The sequence below is a fragment of the Notamacropus eugenii genome, chromosome X, assembly GCF_028372415.1.
Source record: "Notamacropus eugenii isolate mMacEug1 chromosome X, mMacEug1.pri_v2, whole genome shotgun sequence".
In the NCBI taxonomy this organism is placed as follows: Eukaryota; Metazoa; Chordata; class Mammalia; order Diprotodontia; family Macropodidae; genus Notamacropus; species Notamacropus eugenii.
This window is the reverse complement of record NC_092879.1, coordinates 60,416,959-60,443,646: the sequence shown is the minus strand read 5'-3', so window position 1 is coordinate 60,443,646 and position 26,688 is coordinate 60,416,959. Positions and strand designations below refer to the sequence as shown.

Sequence of the window (26,688 nt, the reverse complement as noted above, 5' to 3'; positions counted from 1 at the left end):
AAGCACCTACTATGTGCCAAACACTATGCTAGGTGCTGAGGAGACAAAGACAAACAGTCCCTGTCTTCAAGAAGCTTATGGCAGGGGTGCAGGGCTGGTTTGGGGGGCAACAAATTAGCTTATGCAAATAATATGTAAATAAATTTGTAATACCGTATATAAAAGTACATATAAGATAAATGTGACACATTTCTGTGGAGGGCATTAGAATCTGCGGATATTAGGGTAGGCTTCAGGTAGGAGGTGGCCCTTCAGCAAAGTTCTGAATAAAACGAAGGAGTCTAAGAGGCAGAGATGAAGAAGGATTGCATTCCAGGCAGGAGGGGGCAGCCTGGACAAAAGCACGGAGGTGGGATACCATGTGTAAGGAATAGCCAGAAGGCCAATTGGGCTGAACTGTAGGATGTGGAAAAGGAAATAATCTATAATAAGGTTAGAAAGGTAGGTTAGGACCAGGTAGTAGAGGCTGTTTCTCTCTGGTACCAAAGTATCACTGTTACCACATGAGAGACTGGCTTGTTCTATTTGAGAGTTCTCCAACTTCATTTTCAAAGAAAGGGCATATGCAACCATATTTCTGTGCATGACATCAGAATGGCTCTTGGACCTTTCTGAAAACACGAGTCACCCAATCAACACAGCCCTCCTTTTGAGGTGGCATGATGAGCAGTAGCCTAGAAATGTTGGCCCAGAGGATTAATTCCCTGCTGCCCAGATGCATAGCATTGATCAACCTGACCAAAGGGTACAGATACAAGAGTGATTTAGAATATGCCAAGCTTGTTGGAACATGGCATGAAAGCCAGGGGTTTTAAATGGTCTCTGTAGGGTCTCCCAGTCAGGGGCTAACAGAATCATGCTTGAAACACTTGCTCTCCGAGTTTCTGGCCCTCTTGGGATATTTGCTGTAACCACTGGTATTGCCCTATGTCTCAGGAGCCCAAGAAAACATTGCTAGATTAAAAAGAACTCAGATAGTGGGGAAGGGACAGAGATCAAGAATTCATCTCTAAGGGAAGAAAGAAAGGAAGGAAGGAAGAAGGAAAAGGAGAGGGAAGGAAGAAGGGAAGGAAGTTTAAGATGATTGAGAATTCCCACACTAGGAGGGTGAAAGTATTTGAGATTGAAAGGCATTGTTTGCCTTTTGTTTTGCTTGGGTATTTCCAGTGGCCAAAATAGTGCCTGGCATCCAGTAGGCACTTAATAAATGTTTTTTGGATTGCATTGTGGAATTAGAGAGGAGCCATTAGAGATCTTCTAGGGGTGCTTCCTTTTTTTGGTGACCTGAACCCCTTTGACAGCCTGAAGAAGTCCATGGCCCCTTTTCAGAATAATATTTTCAAATGTATAAAACATATAAGATTACAAAGAATACCGATCATATCTATATATACATAAACACAAGTCCCCAAACTCTAAGGAAAGAACCTCTGACCAGTCAAAGGTTGTTAGATACAAAAAGTGAGGCTGAGAGGAGGCAACTCTACACTTTCCATTCTAACTCTGCTGTCCTAGTTGCTTCTATTTCCAGAAGTCCCTGTTCCATCCCAGGCTTCTGTCCTTTCATGCAAGCCACCCCTCGTGGTTGGATGGTCTCCCTTCTCCATCTCTCAGGATCCCTGGTTTTCTTCAAGGTAAAACTGGGGTGCTACCTCCTGCAGAAAACCTTTACTGACTATCCCTCCTCCATTTGGTAGGACTCTCCCGCCTCAAGAAATCCTGCTCGTACATATCTGTTTACCAGTCATATCCCCTGGCAAAAACGTAACTTCCTTGAGGTCAGGGACCTCAGGTTTGGTTTATCATAGTTTGGTTTGTCTTTGTATTTTAGTGGCCTAGCACAGAGACTGGTACATAGTAGGTGCCTAATAAATTCTAGTTAGAACTTAATAAATGCTGCTCGTGAATTGATTTGGTATGGATTAGACGGGGAACTAGACATTTTTCAGGTGATAAAAACTGTTGAAGGATTAAATACAGGTTTGGTGAACTTATCTGTAAGACTTTAGAAAATCTGTTTCAATTTGGACCTGCTGGTTCACAGGACTTCTGGTCTTCTGCCAGTCGGTATCCTGTAGTACAGGAACACACCACCTTGTTCAAGGCATTCATCTTGCAGAATTGCTTACAGCCACCATTTTTAATACTACAGCTGGCATCTGGAATGGAAGTCAGTTATTCAATGAACAAGCATCGAATTAAGCATTTGCTATATGGCGATAAACAAAAAGAAAGCCAAGGAGCTTACATTCTAATGAGAGAAGACAACACATAAAGGGGGAGCTGGAAAACAAAGAAGGTATTGAGGGTAGAAGGTATCACATAGGCTCTTTGGTTACATCTGGAGAAGGAAGGATGGTTGGTTGTTCTGGGTCACTCGTCAAAATAGAAGTTCTGGAAAGACATCACCAGTGGGAGAAGTGAGGATTCTTTTATGTATGAGATGGACTAAATGGTTGTTGAGATTGCCTTTCAACTCTCACAGTCTGATTCTGGTCCTAGTGAAGTTTTTTCTTTTAACTGAAGCATGTATAAGACTTTCTATATTTACCCATGTTGAATCCACTGTAGACAACACTGGGAGGAATTTGGAATACTTAGTCTGGAGAAATTCAGAACTCAGTGGGGATAACATAGGATTATAGATTTGGACCCAGAAGAGACCTTAGAGGTCATTTAGCCCAATGCCCTCATTTTACAGATAGGGAAACTGAGAGATGAACACAAGAGGAATAAGACCAATTCTTCTTGGCTCTAAAGGACAAAATGAGCAGGAGTAGTGGGTGAGAGGCGCAGAAAAGCAGATTTAGGCTTCAGGACAATTCCAGTTCCCTCAAAGTGATGTGGGCTGCCTCATGAGGAAATGGGCTCTTCTTCATTGGAGATCTTCATGTGGAGGCTGATGTGGGGTGGAGGACATTCTCATTCATGTCTGGCCTCTGAATTGAGAGCATGAAGGAACTTTTGAGACCTCAATGCCCTCATTTTTTCAGAGGGGAAGGCAGAAGCCCAGAGAGGGGAAGTGATTTGCCTGATGATCTATGGGTAGTAAAGTGACAGGGTGGGGGTTTCTGACCTCAAATTCAATGCACTGCTACCAAGTAAATAAAACAGCAAATATTTTCTGTCTCAAAGATAATCCCCAAGTGCTTAATCTGGGTTTTTAATGAATATAAATGTGACTTTGTACTTTTCTTTAAAAAAAAAATAAGACCTTTTCCCCTGCTGCAGCCAGTGCAATAACCTTGGCTATTTTCCCCTTCACTTGGTATCACTCTATTTCTACCCAGAAATGGGAAAGTGTACAGCCAAAGCAAACAAGTCCTGGAGAGAGAGTTGACAATGGAACAAGCCCTTTGGCCCTGTCACCCCCCCCCCCACCTCAGGTTCTATGTCATGTGACCACTTTGATCACTTCCCACCTTCATCTTTGCCCTGCATACTCAAGGGGGCCTCTGCTGATAGTGAGTGACAGAGTCCCCAGCAGAAAGGCTTCTAGGCTTGGAGCCAGATTCTCATTGTAAGAGCATAGATCTAGATAGAGCTGGAAGGGACCCCGGAGGTCATCTCTTCCAACCCCCTCATTTGACAGGTGAGGAAACTGAAGACCAAAGAAGGAGAAGTGATTTGCTACATACAAGCTCATAGACATAGAAGGGATCATGGGCCAGTAAATTCCTGCCTCCCCCAACCAGCCTCCTCCTGCCATTTTACCTGTAAACTGAAATCTAAAGAAGTTGAGTACTTTGAGACCACCTTGTCCAACCCATTTAGGTTAGAAATGAGGAAACTAAGGCCTAGGAAGGGTCTTTAATTCCAGTTCTAGTAGGCTTTCCACAGTCCCCTGCAGTAGATTAGCTTTGGGCATGCTGTGGTACAGAATGGAAAAAAGGTACTAGATTTGGTTCTGGAAGACTAAGGCATTTGTTCTAATTCTCTTGTACCCCACCCTCAAGTAAATGAGAGTCACTAAGGCCCTGTACCATTGTCCCTTTCTAGCATTAAACTAAATTTGGTGACTGTTCACTTCACTGCTACTCCAATGGCTAATAGCTTCTCATCATCCATTTCTCTCCCTATCTCTGTTTTAATCAATTACTGGGCACATAGAAGCAAACTATCCCCACCCCCAGTTCCCATTCTCTCATACCCAACCTCTGAAGCTAACCATATTGGCATCCTACTCCAACCCTAACCCTTCTTCTGTATGTTCTGGAATTCCTTTTTCATAGTAAGCAAACTTCTCTTTGACCTGGACCTTTCTCTCACATTCCTTTTTTCTTACTAAGCCTCACTGTGACCTGACTCCCTCTAACTCATGACCACATTCTATTCCAGACCCTCCTGTCCACCACTGGCAAGACCTTCAGTCCTGCATTCTCGGACCTGGGGGGCAGGGTATGGGTTGGAATGCTATTTCCTTCTCCATTTCCATTCTAAACTCTCTCTTAATCACCAATGATCAGAAACATCTCCTTTGAGGTTTGAAAAAAACTTTCTGCCCAACCTCTGCTGATCATTCTCCTTCATCTACCTGGCTCACCATCTCCCTTTCCCCATGTCCTGCCCTTATAGCAGGGGACTCCAACATCCATGAGGATGTTCTCCTCAGACTCACTCTTTAGTCTCCTTAAATCCCATGACCTATTCCTTTACCTCAACCATACATGAAGCCATACTGGATCTTACCATTACCCACAAGTGTTCAATTTTCCTAATGATAAATTCTAACATTTCTCTGTTCCTCATAGAGACCTCTGATCTCTTTTACCCTCAGTTGTTTCTGGCTATTACTCTTTGTCTTGCTTCACTCTCCCATCTTTATAGTTAGCCAATTCAACTCTACACCATCCTTTTTTTCTCAAATTCCTTGCTTCTTTGTCCCATCACCATTCATCATTTCTTTGTCAAATCTCATCTTGGGACTGCTTTCATCATTCACCTCCTCTTTCTCCTGGTTCTCCTTCTACCTATCTGACTGCTCCTTCTCCGTGTTCTGTGCTGGTTCATCATCCCTATGGCACTACCACACTGTGGGTTGAGGGCCATCCCAGTTCCCCTGTCCTTCTTTTTCTCCATTCTCTCTTTGGGTGACCTCCCTATCTCCTTTGGGTTTAACCAACATCTCTATGCAGATGACTCTCAGATCTCCATAGCCAGGACTGGTCTCGTTTCTTTTCTGAGCTCCAGTCCTAAATCACCAATTACTAATTGGACATTTCAAACTAGATGTCTCAAGGTCAATATGTTCAAAACAGAACTTTGTTATATCTCCCAAATCCGTCCCTTTCAAAACTTCTCTATTTCCCCACCATCTTTCTAGTCTCCCAGGTTCTTAACCTCAGTCTCTCCCTTGATTCTTACTGTCCGTTACCCCAAATATCCAATCAGTTACCAAAGGGTTGCCATTTCTATTCCAAAAACATTTTGGAAACCCTACCTTTGTTCTCCTAACAGAGCTTTCACCTTAGTTCAAGCCCTCTCCAGTTACTGCAAGTCTTCCTATTGACCTTCTTACTTCAAGTCTCTCCCTACTCCAGTCCACCCTTCACAACTGTTACTAAAATGATTTTTTTCTTAGATGCAGATCTGACTTTATTACCTCTCTATTCTTTCAACTCCACTGGCTCCCTGTTGCCTCTAAAATCAACTGTCCACTCTAGCTTTCCTTTCACATCCTGAGTGACGCTACACTTCTAGCGTCTTTGGACGTTCCTCTCCCTCCCCCAGCACTCTTCAATCCAGTCTAACTGGTCTTCTTTCTTTTTTTTATACATAACACTCCATTTCTCATTGCCATACTTTTGCACTGGCCAATACCCCTGCCTGGAATACCTTCTCTCTTCTCCTCCATCTCACAGAATCCATCTCTTCCTTCAAGACACAGCTCAAAAACCCCTACATGAAACCTTTCTTTGTCTCTCCAACAGCTAGCGCCTTCACTCCCAAACTACCATTTTAAAAAACTATTTTGTATTTATATGTCTTTTATATATACTTATATATGTACTCATATGATAGGAGAGTTTATATTTCCTATTTCTGCTCTCTTTCCATTCAGTCCTCATTCCTCTATGACAATATCAACAGAAAGGCTTTCTAGATAATGAGGTCACCACAAAGTTCATTGTTGTTATTTATTTAGCAGAATCTAGCTAATTCCCAACTCTTATAACCTGCCATCAACTCCCTCCACCCCCCAACCCCAACATGTAGAAAAAGCAGTACCATTTAGCAAAGTGGAAGTCTTCATATTTGAAGTAGAAATGCCACATTTGAAAGAAGTGTTAATTTGTCTGTGTTATGAAATATCTACCCTTCCTAGCTGATTGAGGAATTATGAGCTCTGTACTCTTGAAAGGGTGGGCAGCTAGGTGGCATTGTTATGGATACAGTGCTAGGCCTGGAGTCAGGAAGATTCATCTTCCTGAGTTCAAATCTGTCCCCTGACACTTACTAGCTGTGTGACGTTGGTCAAGTCACTTTCCCCATTGGCCCCAGTTTCCTCATCTGTAAAATGAATTGGAGAGGGAAATGGCAAAAACAAAGACAAAACTCTAGGATCTTTGCCAAGAAAACCCCAAATGGGGTTATGAAGAGTCAGACATACCATTGAAACAACTGAACAATATGAACACTCTTGAAAGGGTGGTATGGGGTAGCGGTGCAGAAAAGCCCATGAAATTGCAGCAGGCACTAGACTGGTTGAAATCCAACTCTACTACTGGCTAACTGTGTGATCTGAGCTCAGCCTTAGTTACCTTGACTGCAAAATAAAGGAGCTGGACTAGAATCCAGTCTCTAGGTGATTTCTAATGTCTTTTCCAAGCCTAAATCCATGACCCTTTGATTTTGGGGCAAGTCCCTTTCCCACTCAGAGGATCTGATTAATGAGGAGCCTGGACTTCCTCCATGAGGGAGTTAAAGTAGATTAACTCGTAGGTCCCTTCCAACCCTCTGCGTTTGTAGTTCTGTGAGTCTGCTGGCCGGGGCACAGCAGTGATCTCAGTGCAGGAGAGGAACAGAGGTCTAGGGGGAGGTGGGAAGGGAAGTTAAAAAGAAAAGGGATCATCCATATCATCCATTGCTCCAGGCTGATCTCCTTCCTGCCTTAGTTTAGCTTGATAAAAATATATTTATTTCTATGCTTCCAGCATAGATCCAAGAAATATGTTTTTATTATCATTTTGTTAAAAATATTATATAGACTGGGAAGATATTAGTGCTGGAAGAGGCCCTAGAGCCAACTTCTTCATTATACAGATGAGAAAACTGAGGCCCAGAGATGGGAAGTGATTTGTTCCCTTGGAGCTCCTTTACAAAACCTCTAGCCAGAGGTGAGGGGTTTAAGATGATGAAAAAGACCTATGTTTTCAGATGTGGCCAAAGTGGGAATTTGCTTTGCTTCACTGTTTGCTGCAAGAGTTTGCTTCTTTGTTTGTTTTTTAGTTAAGATTGAGGGTAGGGGTGAGGTACCTCACCTCCCAAAAGAAAGCAAAAGGAAAGCAGGTCTTTATAGCATTTGAAAAAATGCTTAGAAAGAGAACAGAAGGCCAGAAAGAATCATAAGCAAGAAGTCCTGCTTCACGTGGAATTTTTTCTATATTTAAAAAGAAAAGCCAGCTGTATACCTCAGTGATTCATAGTTTCATGTACAAATCTCTTTTTCAGTTCAGCTTTGGGTAAGGAAATGATGATTTGACTTGCTGTTTGCTAAAAGTTCAGAACAAAAACATCAAATTTCAAAGTAGAAGAAAATTAAAATTTAAACATTTAAACATTTAAAAAATTAAAAAAAAAAAACCCTCCAAACTTGTAACTTGCTGAGCTGAGACAGTCTAGAGACCCAAGTGCCACTGAGCCCAGATCAGCTACTGGTCCCAGGACAGCCAGCCATTACAAGGGCTTTCCCTTGAGCCCCCGAAGTTGTTTTTTTTTTTGAGACGATAAAGTCATTTAGGAATATTTAATGCTAGGGACCAGTTTCAATTATGCTTTATTGAATGCGTAATTGGGTTATTCCCTCAGCTCCCAGGCTTTCATTATTTAAGCTGATAATAAGTAACTACTTCAAAGATTTCTTCTTATTTCTACCTTAAGGGGAGCTGCATTAGGCTGGGCCATTTTTGAGCAGGGAGGAGTGCATTTCAGGTGAATGCTGCTAGCTAGAATTTGAAATGATTAAACTCCACCCCCAACCACCCCTCCTCCCAACAAATAAATAAATGAAAGACTGGAATCTTGTTTTCTACCACTGCAGAATTTAGCCACTCATAATGCTGCAAGAATGGACTCCAGGCTGGGATTCAGAGAACCAGCGATGTCAGGGGCTCAGCCAGCTGGCCTTCCTTGGTCCTTATCCCTTCTGCCTCCTCTTCTCTTTGCCTAATATTGTAGTCTTTTTAATCTGGGGGCCAGGGAGGGCATGTTTTGAATGGAGACAGTCTTCAGGTTATACTTTCATTCTGGACAGCTTTATGGCTCCTGGTTTGCTTCTGTTGCACATACAAACAAGTCACCTCCATGTCTGTGTCCCTTTGATTTCCTTCTCGTTTTAGCTTGTGTGGCTTCTTATGTCTGCTCGTCTCAGGCCTAGGAATTGTGTGTTCTTCTATTGGAGCCATGAGGCCTGTGATGTTATACATCCACAAGGCCCAGATCTTTCCTCTTTCTTCTATTTGAGTTTTAGAGAAGAAAAGGAATTGTTTATGAGCACTGGATTCCTATCACAAGCACAATCCCGACCTCATCTGGAGATAGTAAGCATCAAGCTGATGAACTTGTAGTTTTGGTTGGACTAACCTATCAACCAAAGCTCAGGAAATAGCTTTTCAGGATAGAATTAACACTGAGCTTGGGGGTCAAGGGCGGTTGGATGTAAGGAGGTTGTTGATAGTAGTCATAGAATCAAAAGATCTTGGGATCTAGGTATGGAGTTGGAAGGGACCTCAGAGACCATGTAGTTAAACCTCTCATTTTACAGTTGAGGAAACTGAGGTTCAGGCTAGGGAAGTGACTTGTCCAGGGTCATATAGGTATTAAGCATCTGAAGTGGGATAGGAACCTCAGCCTTATAATTCCAGAGGCAAGATGCCCTATAGATAAATATGTTGGTGAAATATAGATGACTAGATTGATTTTGTCCATGAAAAGATCAGGCAAAATGGCTTGGGGAGGAAGATTTGGATTGTATAAGGAGTGGGTACTGGTCTACCTCATTGGAATTCAGATGTTAGTTTCCCTGGTTCTATGTGACCATAGCCAAATGGATGGTGGGGGAGGGGGTAGTCATGATATTTATCCAGAAAAGCAGTTCCCTATTGGCATTTTCTATGACTCCAGGAGGGAATGATTCCAGTTTGTTAAGAATCTCTCTGATTCTCTGCTTTTGGTAAAAAGGGACTTCCAGAAGAGTCCAGTCAAATGGAAACTCTTTGAAGGCAGAAGGCACTGTTGTCTTGTATTCCCAACACCTATCCTGGCACAGAGTAAGCATATCATAAATTCTGGTAGAATTGAATTGAATTGTACGTAAGCTTCTAGAGGGCATGACTACTTATCACTTTTGTCTTTGCAGCCTTAGCACTGTGGAGAAGTGCATGATGGTCAGCAACAAACAGTAGTACATAACTAGCAAGGAATTACACAGGAGAACATTATGAAGGATGTCATCCAAGAAATGTATGAGAAAAGAAGAATATGACAAGAGTGAAGGATAACCAGTGGACCACCTTGGAGCTCCATTGTTACTTTTGTGATGTAAAGAGAATGCAAAGAAGGTTCCCTGGCAGATTGAGTATCCTCTCACTCTCTCCCCTGATAGTGAACTTATGGGAAGACATAGAGAACAGTAAGGCATGACGGGCAGGCATGGATAAGTTGCAATTTGCTTCATTGGAGGAGATGCTTGCATTGAGGAGAATGATCCATTGGAGTATTACCATCTTTACTGCCTTGTGCATGGTAGGCATTTAATAGATGTTTGTTGAATTGAGTTGATGAACTGACAAATCTAACTCCTCCAAGGCCTTCTTAATGACCAACAATCAGTAGTCTCCCTCTTCTGTCCTATGGTTTGGCTGAAGAGGGAGCCTGCAGGCATTTAGAGGGCTAAGTTTCTTTGTCACTTCCAGTGCTACCTGACTGGTCTAGATATAGTCTCTGAGTCATTGTGCGTCCCCATAATGACAGTGTGGTTCTAGGCAGTGACTTCATGACCATTACAAATGTATCTGATGTTTTAGAAAGCAGAAAGTAAACATTGTGAAAAAAATTAAATGTCCTGAGAATGAAAATGTTGTATTTGTCCATTTTGTGTGCCCATTTTGTGTGTTAAGCAGTTTTTCAACAGGAATCAATTCTGGACAGTATTGACTTACCTAATTCACAGTTTTTTCCTTCATATCCCCTTGGGCACCAGCACTCATAGGCATTGATTTCATCCTTGCACACACCTCCATTTAAGCAGGGATTTGACTCACACTGATCGCCATCTTTGAGATAGAAAGAGCAACATAATGAATTAGCAGAGAAACTGCCCACAGAACCCACTTCAACTCCTCAGACTCCCAAGTACAGAGAGGAAAGGAGCCTATATTCAGCATCAGGACAGAACTGCTGATTTGAAATATAAACTAGTTGTCCTTAGACATTAATGATCTCAATATTTTTGGAGCTTCTAGGAGAATTCCTTGAGGAATGAAGGGTAGCTGAGTATGGTGAGAAAAGCACTGGATTTGGACTGTACATATCCTGAGGATGAGAGTAGAATGTTAGAGGTGGGATACTTCAGCAAATGACACTCTCCCAAGGGTAGCCACCCTTCTTACAAGTCCTCTGGTTTGCAAGGTTTTATTTACATTTTAAAGGATACCCATGGAGATGAGTCCATGGAGAGTCAAGATCTCTTCCATACATATGCATACATATCTAGGCCTCCTTCTAGCGTTCTGAGTCTGAGTCCAGTACTGCTTCTTTTATACAATATTACTTGTCTTGTAGAGGTTGTTCCTTCACGTACAGTACCTTTACTTAGATTTTCAAGTACTAGCCAAGTTGCTTGAGACTTAGGGTCTTGCCATTAATATAGAGATATAGGTAGTGGGAAAGAGAAGGAAAAATGAAGTTGATAGAGGAAGGGTAATAATAAGAAATCTGGTTTACTAGAACTTTTTTTCATATTCTTCCACTAAAGTCTTTTTCTGATACCTCATCCTAGCATGGAGGTAGTTAGTCCTGAGTCCTTGAAGACTAGGCTAGGGGAACACAATCTCTGGCAGCTGCTACTACTAAGCTAGCAGGCCTTTGGATTATTTATGTCTGTCTAATAAGGAACTACCCTGGCTAGGGGCAGAGCAGTTAATCAGCATAGAGGTAGCTCCTTACTCTTCCATTTCTCAAAATTAAGAATCCTTACCCTTTCTTACCTTCATTTCAGTCACAGAATATGTATTCCTACTATTAGGCAGGCTTACCCCTTTACGTATGCCCTCAATCTTATTCCTCTCTACTTTCTCTAGGACACTGCTCTAGCACCTCCTATGTGCATATTAAGTCTTTCCCTTTCCACTGGCTCTTTCCTGTTGATCTATAAACATATAGTCCTTAATAAAAATCTTCCTTTGGTCTTTCTATTTCATCTAGCTACTGTCCCAACTCTTTCTTCCTATTTGCTGCTGAATGTTTATACTCATTGCCCTCCTCAAACCATCATAGAGTGGCTGCTACTTTCACCATTATTCTGAGTGCTCTCTTTAAGGTCACCAATGATCTAATAGTTAAATCCTGTGGTCTTTGTTTGGCTGTTTTTGTTAATCTATCTTCAGCATTTTGCACTGTTAACCATTCCTCCCACTGACTACTCTCTCCTCCCTTGGTCTCTGAACGATCTCACTCTCAGTTCTCCATTTGCTTCTCCAACTACTTTTTTTTTTTTAGTATCCTTTATTAGCTCCTTGTTTTCCATCTCAACTCCACAATATAGGTGGTCCTCAGAGGTTTACCATAAGCTCTCATTTCTCTTCACAGTCTCTCCTTTGGCAATCTCATCTGCTCCCATGGCATTACCTACCACCCCTTAGTTGGAAATTTCCAAACTTGTCTCTAGCCCTGCCATTTCTTCTGCACTCCAAATGCCTATAGCCTTCATGAAGATATCTCAGCAACATCTCAAACTCTTTATGTCCCAAACTAAGCTCATTATCCTTCTTTCTAAACCCATTCTTCCTTTGGCCTCTATTAATTTTGTATCTAGCACCCCTATATGTGTAGTCTCCCATGGCCAAAACCTTGGGTTATCTTTGAGTCTTCCTTCACTGTCATTTTTTACTGGGTGCTATAGATTCCCTCTCCCTAATGCCAACCCCCAAGCACCGCTCTCCACTTCGTTATACCCACTGCTGTCACTCTAGTATCCTTATCATGACCTACCTGTACTATTGTCACTCTTTTATAGATCGTAACTTTACTCCTGGAAGGGACCTTAGAGGACATCTTGTCCAACCTCCTCATTGTACAGATCATGAAACTTATTTAGATCTAGAGGTGGAAAGGACCTGAGGATTCATCTCATCTAACCCCTTCACCAGGGATGTGAGGGGACTTGCCCAGAACTTGTGACACATAGGATCATAGGTTTAGAGCTGGAAGGGACCTCAGACATCATCTAGTATAACTCTGTCATTTTACTGATGAGGACCCTGAGGCACAGATAGTCGAAGTGATTTGCCCAGGGTCTTCTCCTTCTAATCTCTCTTTTATATCACTGCCAGAATAGTTATTTTTTTGCATTGATTTGTTCATGTTAATCTGCTGAAAAATCTTCAGTGGCTCCCTATTTTCTGCTAAGGAAGGTTCAAACTTGTGCCTGGCATTCAAGAACTTCTCTAGGCTGACACCATTCTGCCTTCCCCGGTCTACTTCATGTTGCATTCACCCTGTGCTCTTAACCTACACTTTCCTTTTTATCCTTGTGCCTTTTTTCCCGTATGGCTTCCAATGCTGTGCTGGTTGTACTGCTGTTGCCAAGTGACCTCCTCTGTTCCGAATGCTTGCCCCATCTCTGTGAACCCAACGCAAGGGCTATATTCTTTCCTCAGGGGAAAACTACTCACCCCAGTTATGTGACCACATTCCCCTATGCTGCTTGTCCCTGCATGTTTGTCCAAATACTCTAATTTCTTTCTATTGCTTGAGAGCAGCAACAAAAGATGGTAGCACTGGTTTATATTCTCAGCATTGTTGGGTACTTGTTTCCAAACAAACTCTGCTAGCACTTTGCATTATGGGCTAACTCTTCTGAATTATTGAGGATGTTGCAGTGAAGGCCTGGGCTGCGAGCCAGCTATGCAGCCACTCGTTGGCTGAAGCAGGGCCTGGCAGCCAGTGGCACTTCATCTTGTCTTCAGCCTTCCCATAGGGGCTTCTTGGGGTTTGCTGGGGGGTTAGGCAGGGCTAAAGGTTAAGAGGGGTCAAAGAAGACAGGCCGGTAGCTCATGCCAAGTGAAACATTCATCTTTAGAGCTGCTAAGTTGGTCTTTACTGAAGAACTATGTTTTGCTAGACAGTCATGGAGTCAGAGATGGGCAGAGTGGGAAAGGACCTTGGATATCAGCTTGGCCAGTCCCCTCAGTTTACAGAGAAGGAAAGTAAACTGCCAAAGGGGCATGAGGGGCAGCTAATACATAATGGGAATAGGGACTAGATTTGTGTTTATGTTGATAAAGGGAACTCCCAGGGGAGGAAATTCCCTCTACAACTTGTTCAGAAACTTATAGTCTTGGCCAGTTGGCTGGGGGCACTGAGAGATTAAATGTTTGGCTTAGCATCAGTAGCTAGTATGTTTCAGAGGTGGTTCTCGAACCCGGTTCTTCCTGGCTCTGAGTCCATCTCTCTATGTTGCCTCTGTAATAGTAATAAGGATAGGGACTGAACCTATGTTTTCGTTGGCTTAGGGGACTCCCAGTGTGAAATATCCCTCCACAAATGAAGATAAGAAACTGTAGCTTAAAGTTTTAGAGAGTTAGTTACCTGGTGGCATTGAGAGGTTGATCATCTACCCGGTATGTGTCAAAGATAGAGTCTGAACCCAAATCTTTCTTCCAGTTGCCAAGCACTTTGTATATATTATCTCCTCTGATCTTCACACCAACTTTGGGAGGTGATTCAGAGATTGTTCCTGAGGCGGAACGGGGTCAGATGTAGTGAGGAGAGTGCTGGGCTTGGAGAAGACAACATCTGAGTGCAAATTTAATCTCTGGCATTTAGTACTTGTGTGACCATGGACAAATCCTTTTATCTTCTCAGATCTTTTGACTTCTTCATCTATCAGATGAGATAATGCCTATAGTGCCTACCTCACAGTTGTGTGGTAAAGCACCAATGAAATGTATTTAGGTGTACTAGGCAAGCTGCAAAACACTATACAAACGTCAACTATTGTTAAGTTGCAGCCCCATTTTACAGAAGATCAAACTGAGGCTGAAAAAAGGTTCAGTGACTTCTCCAAGATCACTCAACTGGTGAGTATCTGAGACAGGACTCAAGGTCCCTGCCTGCCAAGGGTAGTGCAAGATTACACTACTAATTAATCGGTAGTTGAACTGGTAGACCCCTGGCCTTTCATCTTGTTATTGGTGACTCTATCTATTGCTCTGAAGTGCAGAGATCTTAAGTATACAGCTTAAAGTCCCACAATTCCTAGGTGTGTGCCTAAGGCAGGATTGAGACTGGAGTCCTAGGACTTGGAGGCTTTGCATTTGAGTGAGGGCCTTGGCTTCCCTTGGTGGGAGTGAAAGAAAAAAGAAAGACCATACCCATATTGTAATAACTATGGTAATAGTAGCCATTGAAATGCAAAGCAGTGTCTAAACTGAACATTTTCATTTGCCTGGGATGTTGGCGCTCTAATTTATCTCTCTTGACAGATTAAGTGACTTGCTCAGGTTGTACAACTAGTAAATATCAGAGGCAACTTTTGAACTCAGGTCTTGCCAACTCCTAGGTCTAACTCCCTTTCCTTGACTCCACCTAGCGGCTGGGCTATAAAGGAGTTTGACCTGCTTCTCCAATGAAAACTTCCCAACATTCAGAATCCAGTTCTTCCCCCTTTTCTGCACTTCCTCTGTCTGCCTCCCAGACCTGGAATGCTTTTGCTCTTGAACTCAGCCTCCTGGCTTTCTTTAAGTCCCAACTAAAGCCCCACCTTATAGTGCCTTCCCTGTATTTTCTATTTATCTTGTCTTTAGCATCTTTATACATAGTTTGTATATTTTCTCCCATTAGATTATGAGGTCCTGAGGTGGTGGTGGTGGGAGTGGGGCCTGCCTTTTGCCTTTCATTGCATCCTCAGGGCTTAGCATAGTGCCTGGCCATAGTTTACTCCTTTTTCAGTCATGTCTGACCCTTCTTGGCAAAAACATAGGAGTAGTTTGCTATTTCCTTCTCCAGCTGATTTTAAAGATAAGGAAACTTAGGTAAACTGAGGTAAGTGACTTGCCCAGTATCACACAGCTAGTAAGTGTCTGAGGTCAGATTGGAACTCAGGTCTTCCTAACTCCAGGACTGGCACTCTATCCCCTGAGGCATCTAGCTGCTCACATAGTAGGCATTTAATAAAAGCTTATTGGTTGATTGCTGTGCTGGCAAATAGGACAAGGGGTTACATCATCTAGCTCGTGATGTCCAATCTCTCCCCTGTCCCCCTCTGTTCACCCAGGTTATAACAGTGCTCATGAGAGAAGGTGGCAAGGCTAGAGTTAAAAAAGCATGGAACTTCAGACTTAAAAGTGCTGGGTGTGATGTCTAACTCCCTGACTTTCTAGTTGTGTGACCCTACCTCTCTGAGTTCAGCTTCCAGGGGATAATAACATCTGCATTCTTGACCAGTATCAAGTGAGGTACCCCGTCCCAGTTTTTAGAAGACCTCCAGCAGAGGTAAGACCTCCCAGAAGGGCCTCACTCTCGAAACCTGGGTCATAGCATGAATGAGTTGATGGTTCAGCAACCCCTCTGACAGATACCATTGATATATGTCATATTTGTTTACAGTGAAATGAAATTGATACTTACCCACGTATTGCTTCCAAAATTCAGTCTATGAAAAGAGAGCAATAGGAGAAAATGAATGGTGATGCTACTTATCTCTTTATATATTTAAAACAACTTTTACTAATGCCTTTAGTTTTTAAATTGCATTCAGTTCTGATATATTTCTCAAATAGAACGGATCCCTCCCTTGTAATAAAGAAAATCATTTAAGCAAAAAGATTGCTGATACAGTGACCATGTCTGATAACATATGTAATTCTAACCTCAGGATTGGAGGTGAGGAAAATAAGCTGAAGTCAGATTATACCAGATCTTGAGATCAGATTCTTAAATTTATACCTTTGAAATCATCAAATGCTACAAATCAAGGCTTGATTTGTTTTGTTGATTTTTTTTAGACTCAAGAAAGTGATGGAGAAAATGTTTCTAATGAGATTAAATGTAAAAGTGTGCTGAGCATACATTTTTTTTCAGAAACCTGGTTGTTAAACATTTACCTAGTGAAGCAGATCTCTCCATCTGCTCTTTAAAATCATGAATGGTGACTTTTAAAAAAATGATTTAAAATATAATCATGTGTCATATCCTAAGAAATCAATCAAATTCCAAATCCATCATATTCCATCATCTACATTGTCCAAGTATATGGTTATTAAACTATTCTTTTACCCTTCACTTGTACAGTTTTGTGCTTTCATCAACAGGGGTATTCCTTTCTCCAACACAGATTGGAATCCCTTTCCTTAAGTTGTTTTTGTGAGTTGTTGTGATCCTACCCTCCCCTCCAATCCTTCATTTGTGGGTCAGCCACACAGCAAGGAGTCTCTTTCTCCATATTTTACTAGGCTTGCTTCTTCTGAAGCCTTTCCTCTTTGCAGGGATCTGCCAGGGCTTGAATTCTACTGGCAGAGCCTTTGAGAACCTTGGAACAATTATACATCATGATGAAGAATGGAAAGAGGGTGTTAGTAAGAAATACTTACTGTCTTTTCTGTGTTTTCAAAAACTTCTCGGGCCTCTTCAAAACTACATTTTTCTTCTCTGCATTCTCTTTCAAGGTTTCCTTGAACAAATTCTTCCAGTTTACCTGAGTTATACCTCTTTGGTCGACTAAGAATCTTGGAGGCATTTTCATGGTCAAGAAAAACTGAAATTAAAGTCAGTAAACATACTATAAGCATAAGGTCAGGAAAGACTGGTCCAAAGAATGATTTTATTTTCAGTCTAGATGAGCCCCAAGGTAATTTTGCCATCAGAGCTCAGGATGAGAGCCTTCCCATGGAAACTTATAGACCCATTTTTGCGAATTTAAATTTAATTTTTCTTTTAACCAGGACCTTTATGGTACTAAAAGACCATTAGACTTTCTTTTTTAGCCTGAGGTTAAAAAGAAATCCTTAAATTAGAACTCATCAGATCCTTGGTAATCACCTTGAGACAACCCAGTAAGTTGCAGTCAGTCACTGTACCAACACCGAGGATGCAAAGAAAGGCAAAAGATGATACTTTTGCTCAAGGATCATATAGCCTAACAGGTGAGACAATGTGCAGACAACTGTGTATAGACAGGCTATATACAGGATAAATAGGAAATATTCAACAGAGGGAAGGCATTAAGATTAAGGGAGATTGGGAAAGATTTCTTATAGAAAGTGAGACTTTGGCTGAGACTTGAAGGACACCAGGAGACAGAGATGAGGAGAGAGAATATTCCAGGCCTGTCTAATGAAAATCCTGAGTCTACAGAAGGGGCATATTGTTTAAACATCAGCAAAGAGGCCAATGTCACTGGAAAGAAGTGTATATGGGTGTCAGAAGGCTGGAAAGGATAAGGGGGAATGCCAAGTTCCAAAGGGCTTTGAATGCCATCGAGATTTCTTTGTATTTGATCCTGGAGGTGATAGGGAGAGCCACTGGAGTTTTGGGTGGGTGGGTGGGCAACATGATCAGACCTGGGATTTCAGATCACTTCATCCTTTCAGAAAACAGTAGCCCAAATGGTTTGGCCACACAGTGTTGATGTTTGAGGTCTTAGGCACGAAATCCTCCAAAGGACTGAGTAGTAAAAACTGTGTATAATAATCTCAGCAACAGCTGATCCTTGACATCACCAGCATCCATTCCTATTCTTTTGGGCAGGCCAATGTCAGAGGTTGTGGGATCCTGACTGTTGATTGTGGTGATTAGGCTTACTATACTCTATTGATTTCAATATTTCAATTTGATGCAGCAATATTTAAATTAATATTCACAGAAATATATGTTTAATCAATCATTCATAGAAAGAAAGGTATCATAGAATAATATAATGCTATAGTTGGGAGGTATTGCAAAGGTCACCTAGTTTTAACTATTGTTAAGGTTTGGAATGCTGGGGACCCCAAATACCAACACACTGGGTCCTGCTCGAATGAATTTGACTCAAGCTTTCTTAAAGCAGAAGAAAAACAAAGTTTATTAAAGACTGACCATATCGGGTTGACTTTTAAGGAGCTTAAGCATTTGTAATGCTCGTATTAACAAGCAGGCCAGAGAGAGAACTGGATTGAATCTGAGCACCTTCATGGAGGCAAGATGGAACTTAAATACAGAAAAGACTGTAGGAGGGATCTGGGGGTGGTCTGGTAGTCTAGGGTGATGGGAGGAGGGGTTTAGGGAGGGTCTTGAGGAGAAGTCCAAGGAAGATCTTAATGGACTGGGGTGACTGGTCAAGGGTTGGAAACAGCTGGAGGCAATCAGGAGATATCAGACAATGGAGGGCTTGGGTGGGAAGCATGTGGGGGCAATCCAGAGATAACAGACAGTGGAAGTCCAGGCTAGGTTAAGAGCAACAGATTTGAGTATGAAAGGCCAGACAAGTGGGAAGATTCAAGGGGAGTTCAAGGAGGTTCCAAGAGTCTGAACCCCATCACTATCACCTTGAGCATGATTTGCCTCTACAAAATCCTTAGTAACTGGCCTACTCTTGAAACCCTCCAGTAACAGGGAACTCTTTACCTCACAAAATTTTTGTTGTTCAGTAATCTCAGTTGTGTTTGACTCTTTGTGATCCCATTTGGGGTTTTCTTGACAAGGATACTGGTTTTCCATTTCCTTCTTCAGCCTATCTTACAGATGAGGAAACTGAGGCAAACAAGGTGCAGTGGCTTGCCCAGGATCACACAGCTAGGAAGGGTCTGAGGCTGGATTTGAATTCTCAAAGTAAAAGTCTTCCTGATTCCAGACCTGGTGCTCTATTCACTGTGCCACTTAGCTACCCTATCTCAAGAATATATATTCTGCTTTTAATGGCTCTCTAAGGTATTTTGTTGACATACTAGACCAAAATCCACTTCCCTAGAATTTCCACCCCTTTGCCCTACTTCTGCCTCTGTGGCCAACCATAGTAAGTGTAATAATATCTTCATTAATAAATGTAATTCCTTGTAAGACAATCCTCAGCCCTTTGATTACAATTATCATGACTCTTGGGGTAGGTAGATATCACTACAGTAGATAGAGCACCAGGCCTGGAATCAGGAAGGCCTGAGTTCAAATCTAACTTCAGGCAATTACTAGCTATGTGACCCTAAGCAAGTCACTTTACCCTGTTTGCCTTAGTTTCTTCATCTGTAAAATGAACTGGAGAAGGAAATGGCAAACCACTCCAGTATCTTTGCCAAGAAAACCTCACTTGGAGTCACAAAGAGTCAGACACCACTGAAAAATGACTAAACAACAACCACTTACTTTTCTCCACACTAAATACCCACAGTTTTATTGACTCCCATCATCTCTTATTCCTTCCTTTCTACTCATTTTGTTGATCCTTGGAAATTACCATTTAACTGAAATTTTGCCCCTAAGATTACCTGCTAAATAGGATGCCATTTCCTCCTATTCTTGACGTCTCTACAACTTTTTATATTGCTAATTACTTCTTTCTTCCTGCTGTCTCTTGGGTTTTATGACACTATTTCTTTTTTCTGGTTCTTCTCCTATTTCTCTGTCCCTTCCTTCTTGACCTCCTTTCCTGGATTATCAACCACATCCCATCTCCCATGGTCCCTGTCCCCTTCTGGATTCCCTCCTTCCCCTTCATCATCACCACCACCATCATCATCATAGTCTTCTTCTTTGTTGTCATCATCACCATCTTCATCCTCTTCTTTCTCCTCCCCCTCATTAGCTCAGTAATATTTTCTATTAAGGTGACTTCCAAAGTTCCATATCCAGCCCTAATCTCTCTCCTCATCACCAGCTAACTACTAGACATTTCCATCTGAAGACCCTATGGGCATCTCACACTCAGCCCAACTGAAATGTAACTCATCATTTCCCCCCTTAAACCTGCCTCTTGTCCAAATATTACCATTTCTGTTAAGGGTACCATAGTCCTTCCAGACACCATCCTCAAGTCTTGGTTCTCTCCTATCCTTCTCCAGTTAGTTGCAAAGTATTCTCACTTTGACCTTTACAACATCTTTCTCATTCATCCCTTTCTATTCAGCCTAGATTTGGTCCTCTTCAGTTTTAAACCAGAGTAACGCAATATCCTTCTATGTGGGCTTCCCTTTTCACCCTTTCCTTTTGCCAGTGCATCCTCTTGCATAGCTACTCAAATCATCTTTATAAGTTCCAAGTCTGAATAGGCTGCTCCCATGCTCAGACATCTTTAGTGGCTCCCTCTTTTCTCTAGGGTAAAATACAAATTCTTCAGCAGAATACTTAAAGCCCTCCATGGAGAGTCCAGCCTATTGTTCCAGACTTCCCATTTTTCCTTTTCTTGAACTCTTTGATCAAGCCCCACTTGCTAACATCCACTAAGTTGGCATTTTATCTCCACCTCCAAACTTAAACCTCACAGTCTGTGATTTAAGGAGAATCACATATAAAAATAAAAGACATACATAGAATAAAAATAAGAGGCTAAAAAAGTGAGCACTCATCCGGTAAGTCTATTGTCCCCAACCTTCATGTCTTGGCATTGGCTAGCCCAGAAGCCTGGAAAGCATTTCCTCCTAATCTCCACTTCTTCGAATCCTTAGCTTCCTTTAGTCCTCCACTCAGCTGCTCCCCCACCCCCAGCTGCAGGAAACCTTTCTGACTCCCCCTGTTGTTAATAGTCTCTCTTTTCTCAAACTATCCTGAACTTCCTAACATGTAGCCAGGTAGTATCCCTTGGTAGTATATAAGCCCCTTGAAGGCAAAGATTGGTTTTCATCTTGTCTTTTTGTCTTTAGTGCCTGGTGGGAAACAGTGATGGCTTAGAATCAGAAGACCTGCTTCCCTTACCTGTTGTGTGTGGTAATAATGTTATTCAAGTCACTTCCCCTCTCTGGGCCTCAGTTTCCACATCTATAAAATGAGCAGCTTGAACCAGATGACCTATAAGGTTCCCTCTAGTACTAAGTTGCTGAAATGAAATGGATGCTTAATAATTGCTTTTTGAATGGAATTGACTCCAAGCCTGTAACCCTTTCCACCAATAATATGAATAATATGGCCTCCATTCTCCTTATAGCCTTGATCACCCTCCCCTGGATGTACTCCAGCTTGTCAATATCCTGGTGAAAATATGCTCCAACTCCTAAGCAAGCTCTCAGTCTTGCTTCCCTCCCCTAGAGATCTCTCTTGAGTACAAAGAGTCCTAAAATATCAACTCCAACAGCTTAGAGACATATAAAAGCCCTTCCTTTCTAACTGTGACAGTGGCGATAGGCTTTGCAGATAAATCTCAATGTTCTAATGAAAAGTTAAATGGTTGCATTGCAACCTGCAAACTTCAAGTGAAAGAGATAGATCCTTAAAATAGTAGCAAGCAATTAAACCTTGTGGAGCTGTTCACCTTTCAAGTACCTTGGATAACTTTGAAGGGTGAAGAGGTTTGTCTACAGTAGACAAGCAAGTTGGCATGGTGGTTCTGACTTTACCTGGCTGGAAAGGACAGTGTAGAACAAACACCATGGCCTAGTAGTAGATAGCTTGCTGGGCTCGAAGTCAGGAAGAACTGGGTTCCAATCCCACTTCTGACACTTACTAGCTGTGGGACCTTGAACAAGTGTTTCTACCTCTGACCCTCATTTGTAAGGTTCAATTCAATTCGCCAAGCATTTGCCAAACTGTCTATAATGTACTAGGTGCTTTGCTAGGTACTGGGGATACAAAGACAAAAACACAATAGTCTCTGCTGTCAGGGAGCTTACAATCTACTGGGGGGAAACAGCTTGTATTCAGATAAATAAAGCAAAATAAGTCATGGGGGGGAGGGGGCTGAGTTGGAGAAGGAAGTGGAAAACCACTACCTTTGCAAAACAAAACAAAAACAAAAACAACCCAAATGAGGTCACAAAGAGTCAGACTCACTGGAAAACTAGGCAACAACAAAACAATCTTTTTCTATTCAGGAGATGACAGGTTTAAAGTTGTATCATAAGCTCCTAAAGATGGGCAGGGACTGTCTTTTGCTCTTTTTGTATCCCTAGAGCTTAGCACAGTGCCTGGCATATAGCAGGTGATTAATACTTGTTTATTGAATTTAATTATTGAAGGTAAAGGGCATCTTGTTTCCAAGGCCTAAGCTTAACCGAAAGAGAGAGTCTACAGGGGCCTCATGGAAAGAGTATTAGACTTAAAGTTTGAAGTCCTAAGGCAAATCTCAGAATGCTGGAATATGTGAGCTGAAAGGAGCCTTAGAGATCACCTAGTCTAATCCCCTTATTTAACAAAGGTAGAAACTGAGGCCCAGAGAGGCAATGGGAGTTACCTAAGGCCATACAAGAAGGCAGTGACAAAGCTTGGTCTTGACGCCAAGAATTCTGAGTTCCAGTCCAATACACTTTCTACTTATACCCTGACCGCTCCCTACCTGGACCTTAGTTTCTAACTCTGTCACTTAAGAAAATTTGGCAAGATGATTGAAAGGTCAACTCTAACTTAAGCAATCCATGAAATCTGTAGCATCTAAGAGAATCATGAAATTTTCTAGATGATCAGAATTGATATAAATGAATAAATAACAGAGCCCTGACAAAAAGAGAAGTTAGAACCCTACAAAACCATGTGTGACCTCGGTGGATTTTTTATGTCACTGGCTGACTCTGGCATCCTGATCAGACAGCAGGAAGTATCCCTAGCTGCTCATTTATACCTGTGGCCAAAAGAAATTGAACAAGACACTTACCTGTGCCTTCAGCACCAAAAAGATATCCTGAACAGCAAATGATCAGGAGGAGCGGTAAGTCAGTCATGTTCAGACGGGAGCACACAACCTTTGCTGTTGATTGTGCAAGGAGGGAAGTTGAAAGATGGTTCCAAAGTACAGATGAAGATATATTTGCTTCTGGTAAATAGTTAAAGCTGCTGGACCCTGGGATTTGGCTGCTAGCCTGTTAAGGTAGAGGAAGAAGGATGGCCAGTGGCCATCATGGGCTTATTGGCTTTGCCACCATTCTTTGGGGAACACCAAGGAAATGTGGGGATTGTAGAGCTGAGGAGGAAGCATCATGGGTTATGAGGCTCCATCTTCCTACAGGTTTCCCCTCTGACCCCTCCCACAGCCCCAAGCCAGCTCCTACCTAATCATTGGACTGGAGGTATGATCTGGGGTGTTCTGGAAGCCACATTGCAGTGCCTGGGATTTCACCAATAGTGACTCATTCTTTGTGCTCAGCATTATCCTCTTCTTGTAAAGGCTCCCACATTTGACATAATTTTCCTGAGTCAAGTACTTTCCTTTTCTCCCCCTTTAAATAGTATTTTTCCCCAATTACGTATCAAGAAAAGTTTTAGCATTCATTGTTACAAGACTTTGAGTTCCAAATTTTTCTCCCTCCCCTCCCCTCTTCTGAAAACGGTGGGCAGTTAGAAATAGTTTATACATGTGCTGTCATGTGAAACATATTTCCATATTTGTCATGGTTGTGGAAGAAGAAACAGGTCGAAAGGGGAAAAAAAACCATGAGAAAGAATAAAGTGAAAAAAAACCGAGTACTTTCTGATCCATTATCTACCTGGCTCTTACCACTCTCCTGTGGGGTGAGTTAGGTGACCCACATGTTATTCTGTCCCACCCCCTCTCTTTGCTTAAGGGGGAACGAAGGCCAGAAACAGCAAAGAACTTGCTCAATATCACACAGCCAGTCAGTGGAAGAGCCACGTTTCAGGCCTACCAGACAAATATGCTATTCTGTTATAGTCCGAAGTCTTCCAGAAAGAGATGACTATCCCCATCTGACAGATGAGGAGACTGAGGCTCGGGAAAGTTGAAGTTGCCCAGGGTCAAAGAGCTGGCAGATGCCATCTGATGGGGCTGTGTGAAGACAGACTCAGTTCCACCCTTCCTTCCTCCCCCCCCCCAAATATTTTTTTTTACAATCCAAACATATGACCTTGGAAAGTCCCTTCTAGCTTTAAATGACTAGGACAAAATATAAATTTGAACTCTGAAGACCTGGGTTCAGTTCTCACTTTGACTTGTGTAACCTTGGGCAAGTCATTTCAACTCTGTGGGCCTCAATCTCCTTCTCTGTCACATGAGGATATTGGATTAGAAGACCTCTAAATTATCTTCCTTTGATTTTTAAATCTGAAATCCTGTAATAGTCAACGACTTATTAGTTGATTTAGTGGATCAATGGTCTCCTTAGTGGGGAGGAACAACTTCAACTGATGCCAAGTCCCCTGAACTACAGTGACTAGATCCAGGGCTCCTTCTGTGGCGGCCAAGCTCAGGGGGGTGGAAGGGTAAATGCCTGGCTTGTGGCTGGCAAAGTCCCCATCTCTAAGTGTGTGGGCAAACCTCCTCATTGGTTCAGTGGTGTATTTGGTCACTGCTTAAGGCTGGGCCAGCTGAGTTGTTTCTCAAGGGCAATGAGAGATACCCTATGTTCTCCTGCCTCCAAGTAAAGCAGGAGAGTTTGCTGATAAAGGCCAATGCACCTGAAGAGACTGAAAAGTGGATAGAGTGTGCCAACACAAACAGCACAAATAAGATATGACTCGAATTTGTTTAATAACACTTTGAAATTGACAGAATGTTTTCTGACCTCCTATGGAGGATTGATCACTGTCTGCCTACGCCCCCTCCATACAAATCAAGTAGCCAGTATTTATTAAGCACTTACTATGTGCTAGGCACTTCCCTATATGTTGGGTATACAAAGTGAAAATAGTCTTTGCCTTTAAGGATCTTGTAGTCTAGCCAGGGGAGACAGCATGTATGTGTATGTGTGTGTGTGTGTATGTATAATCTCTGTCTATGTACATATGTGGCATAATGTGTGCTGGATCTGAAGTCATCTTCATCAGCTCAAATCTGGCTTTAGATACTTCCTAGCTATGTGATCCTGGGCAAGTCACTTAACCCTGTTTACCTCAGTTTCCTCATCTGTAAAATGAGCTGGAGAAGGAAATGACAAACCATTTGAGTATCTTTGCCAAGAAAACCCCAAATGGGGTCACGAAAAGTTGGACGCAGCTGAAAAATGACTAAACAGCAACAATGACATATATGTATGTGTGTATGTGCATATATGTGTGCAATCCACAAAATAGATACAGGGTAATTTGGCAGCAAGAGTCATTAGCAGCTTTGGGAATCAGGAAGCCTCATATAGAAAATGGCTTTTCAGCTGATTTTTAAAAATAAAAGTGGAGAATTTTAAAGGGGTTGAAGAAGAAAAATATACTCCAAGAAAAATATATTCCAAAATATATGACCAATGCAAAGGCAGGGAGATGGGAGATGTGGTGTCGTGTAGGAGGGACAGCAATGGAGTATTTTATATGTAGAGGGGACTACAGTACAATAATTCTGGGAAGATCGGTTAGGGCCAAGTTATAGGATTTAAATGCCTAACAGAGGAGCATGTATTTGATCCTGGAGACAATTGGGAGCCACTGAAGCTTAGTGAGAAGGGGAGTTACATGATTGGATTTGAGCCTTAGGAAAATCAATTTGGCAGCTGTTTTAAGGATAGATTAGAAAGGAGAGAGATTGAAGCAGAGAGACCAATGATATTAGGGTCATAATCTACTACATGTGTTTGACATTTTCCCTAGTGGTAGTTCTGATTAGAGCTCTGTGGTGCAGCATATGGTAGCAGCAAAGTATAATAGAAATAACACTGTACAAGATTTTAGTCCAGTCCTAGCTATATCAACTTGGGCAAATCATTTCCTCCTCAACGAAAGGTGGTTGGAAGATGAACTATCTCTCATAATATTTGGAGCTGGAAGAGGCTTTGGAGTTCATCCAGTGTAACCCCCTCATTTATCAGAGGCTAAAACTAAGGCTTAGGGAGGTAAAGGAGCTTTCCTAAGATCATGAGCTGGGATTTGAACTCATGTCCTTGGTCTCAAAATCCAATGAGCTTTTTGTTAACTGCTCCCCTTCTCTCTCTCTCTCTCTCTCTCTCTCTCTCTCTCTCTCTCTCTCTCTCTCTCTCTCTCTCTCTCTCTCCATCTCTCTCTCCCTCTCACATGCACACACGCTTGCACGTGCACATGCACATGCACATATACATGCACACTGCTTCTTAATAGATGCTTTCTAAGATTCCCTTCTGGTTTTCAATGGCTATGATGCTAAGAACCAGCACAAAAAACACCAAATGCAAATATGCCAGTTGACTACAGTGGGACCAGCTACTTTAGTGGCCC

General features: G+C 42.1%; 1 protein-coding gene across 1 annotated transcript in view; it reads right to left on the bottom strand.

Annotated features, from left to right (window-relative positions):
• Positions 1-23,337, bottom strand: part of F9 (coagulation factor IX) — a 44,311-nt gene extending 20,974 nt beyond the window's left edge. The window contains exons 1-5 of the mRNA XM_072626545.1: positions 23,210-23,337; positions 17,031-17,194; positions 16,069-16,093; positions 10,380-10,493; positions 2,031-2,159 (exon numbers count right to left, since the gene is read on the bottom strand). Of these exons, the coding sequence (XP_072482646.1) occupies positions 2,031-2,159; positions 10,380-10,493; positions 16,069-16,093; positions 17,031-17,194; positions 23,210-23,276 (499 nt within the window). The 5' untranslated portion in view covers positions 23,277-23,337. The remainder of the gene's footprint in view (positions 1-2,030; positions 2,160-10,379; positions 10,494-16,068; positions 16,094-17,030; positions 17,195-23,209) is intronic.
• Positions 23,338-26,688: the final 3,351 nt, after the last annotated feature.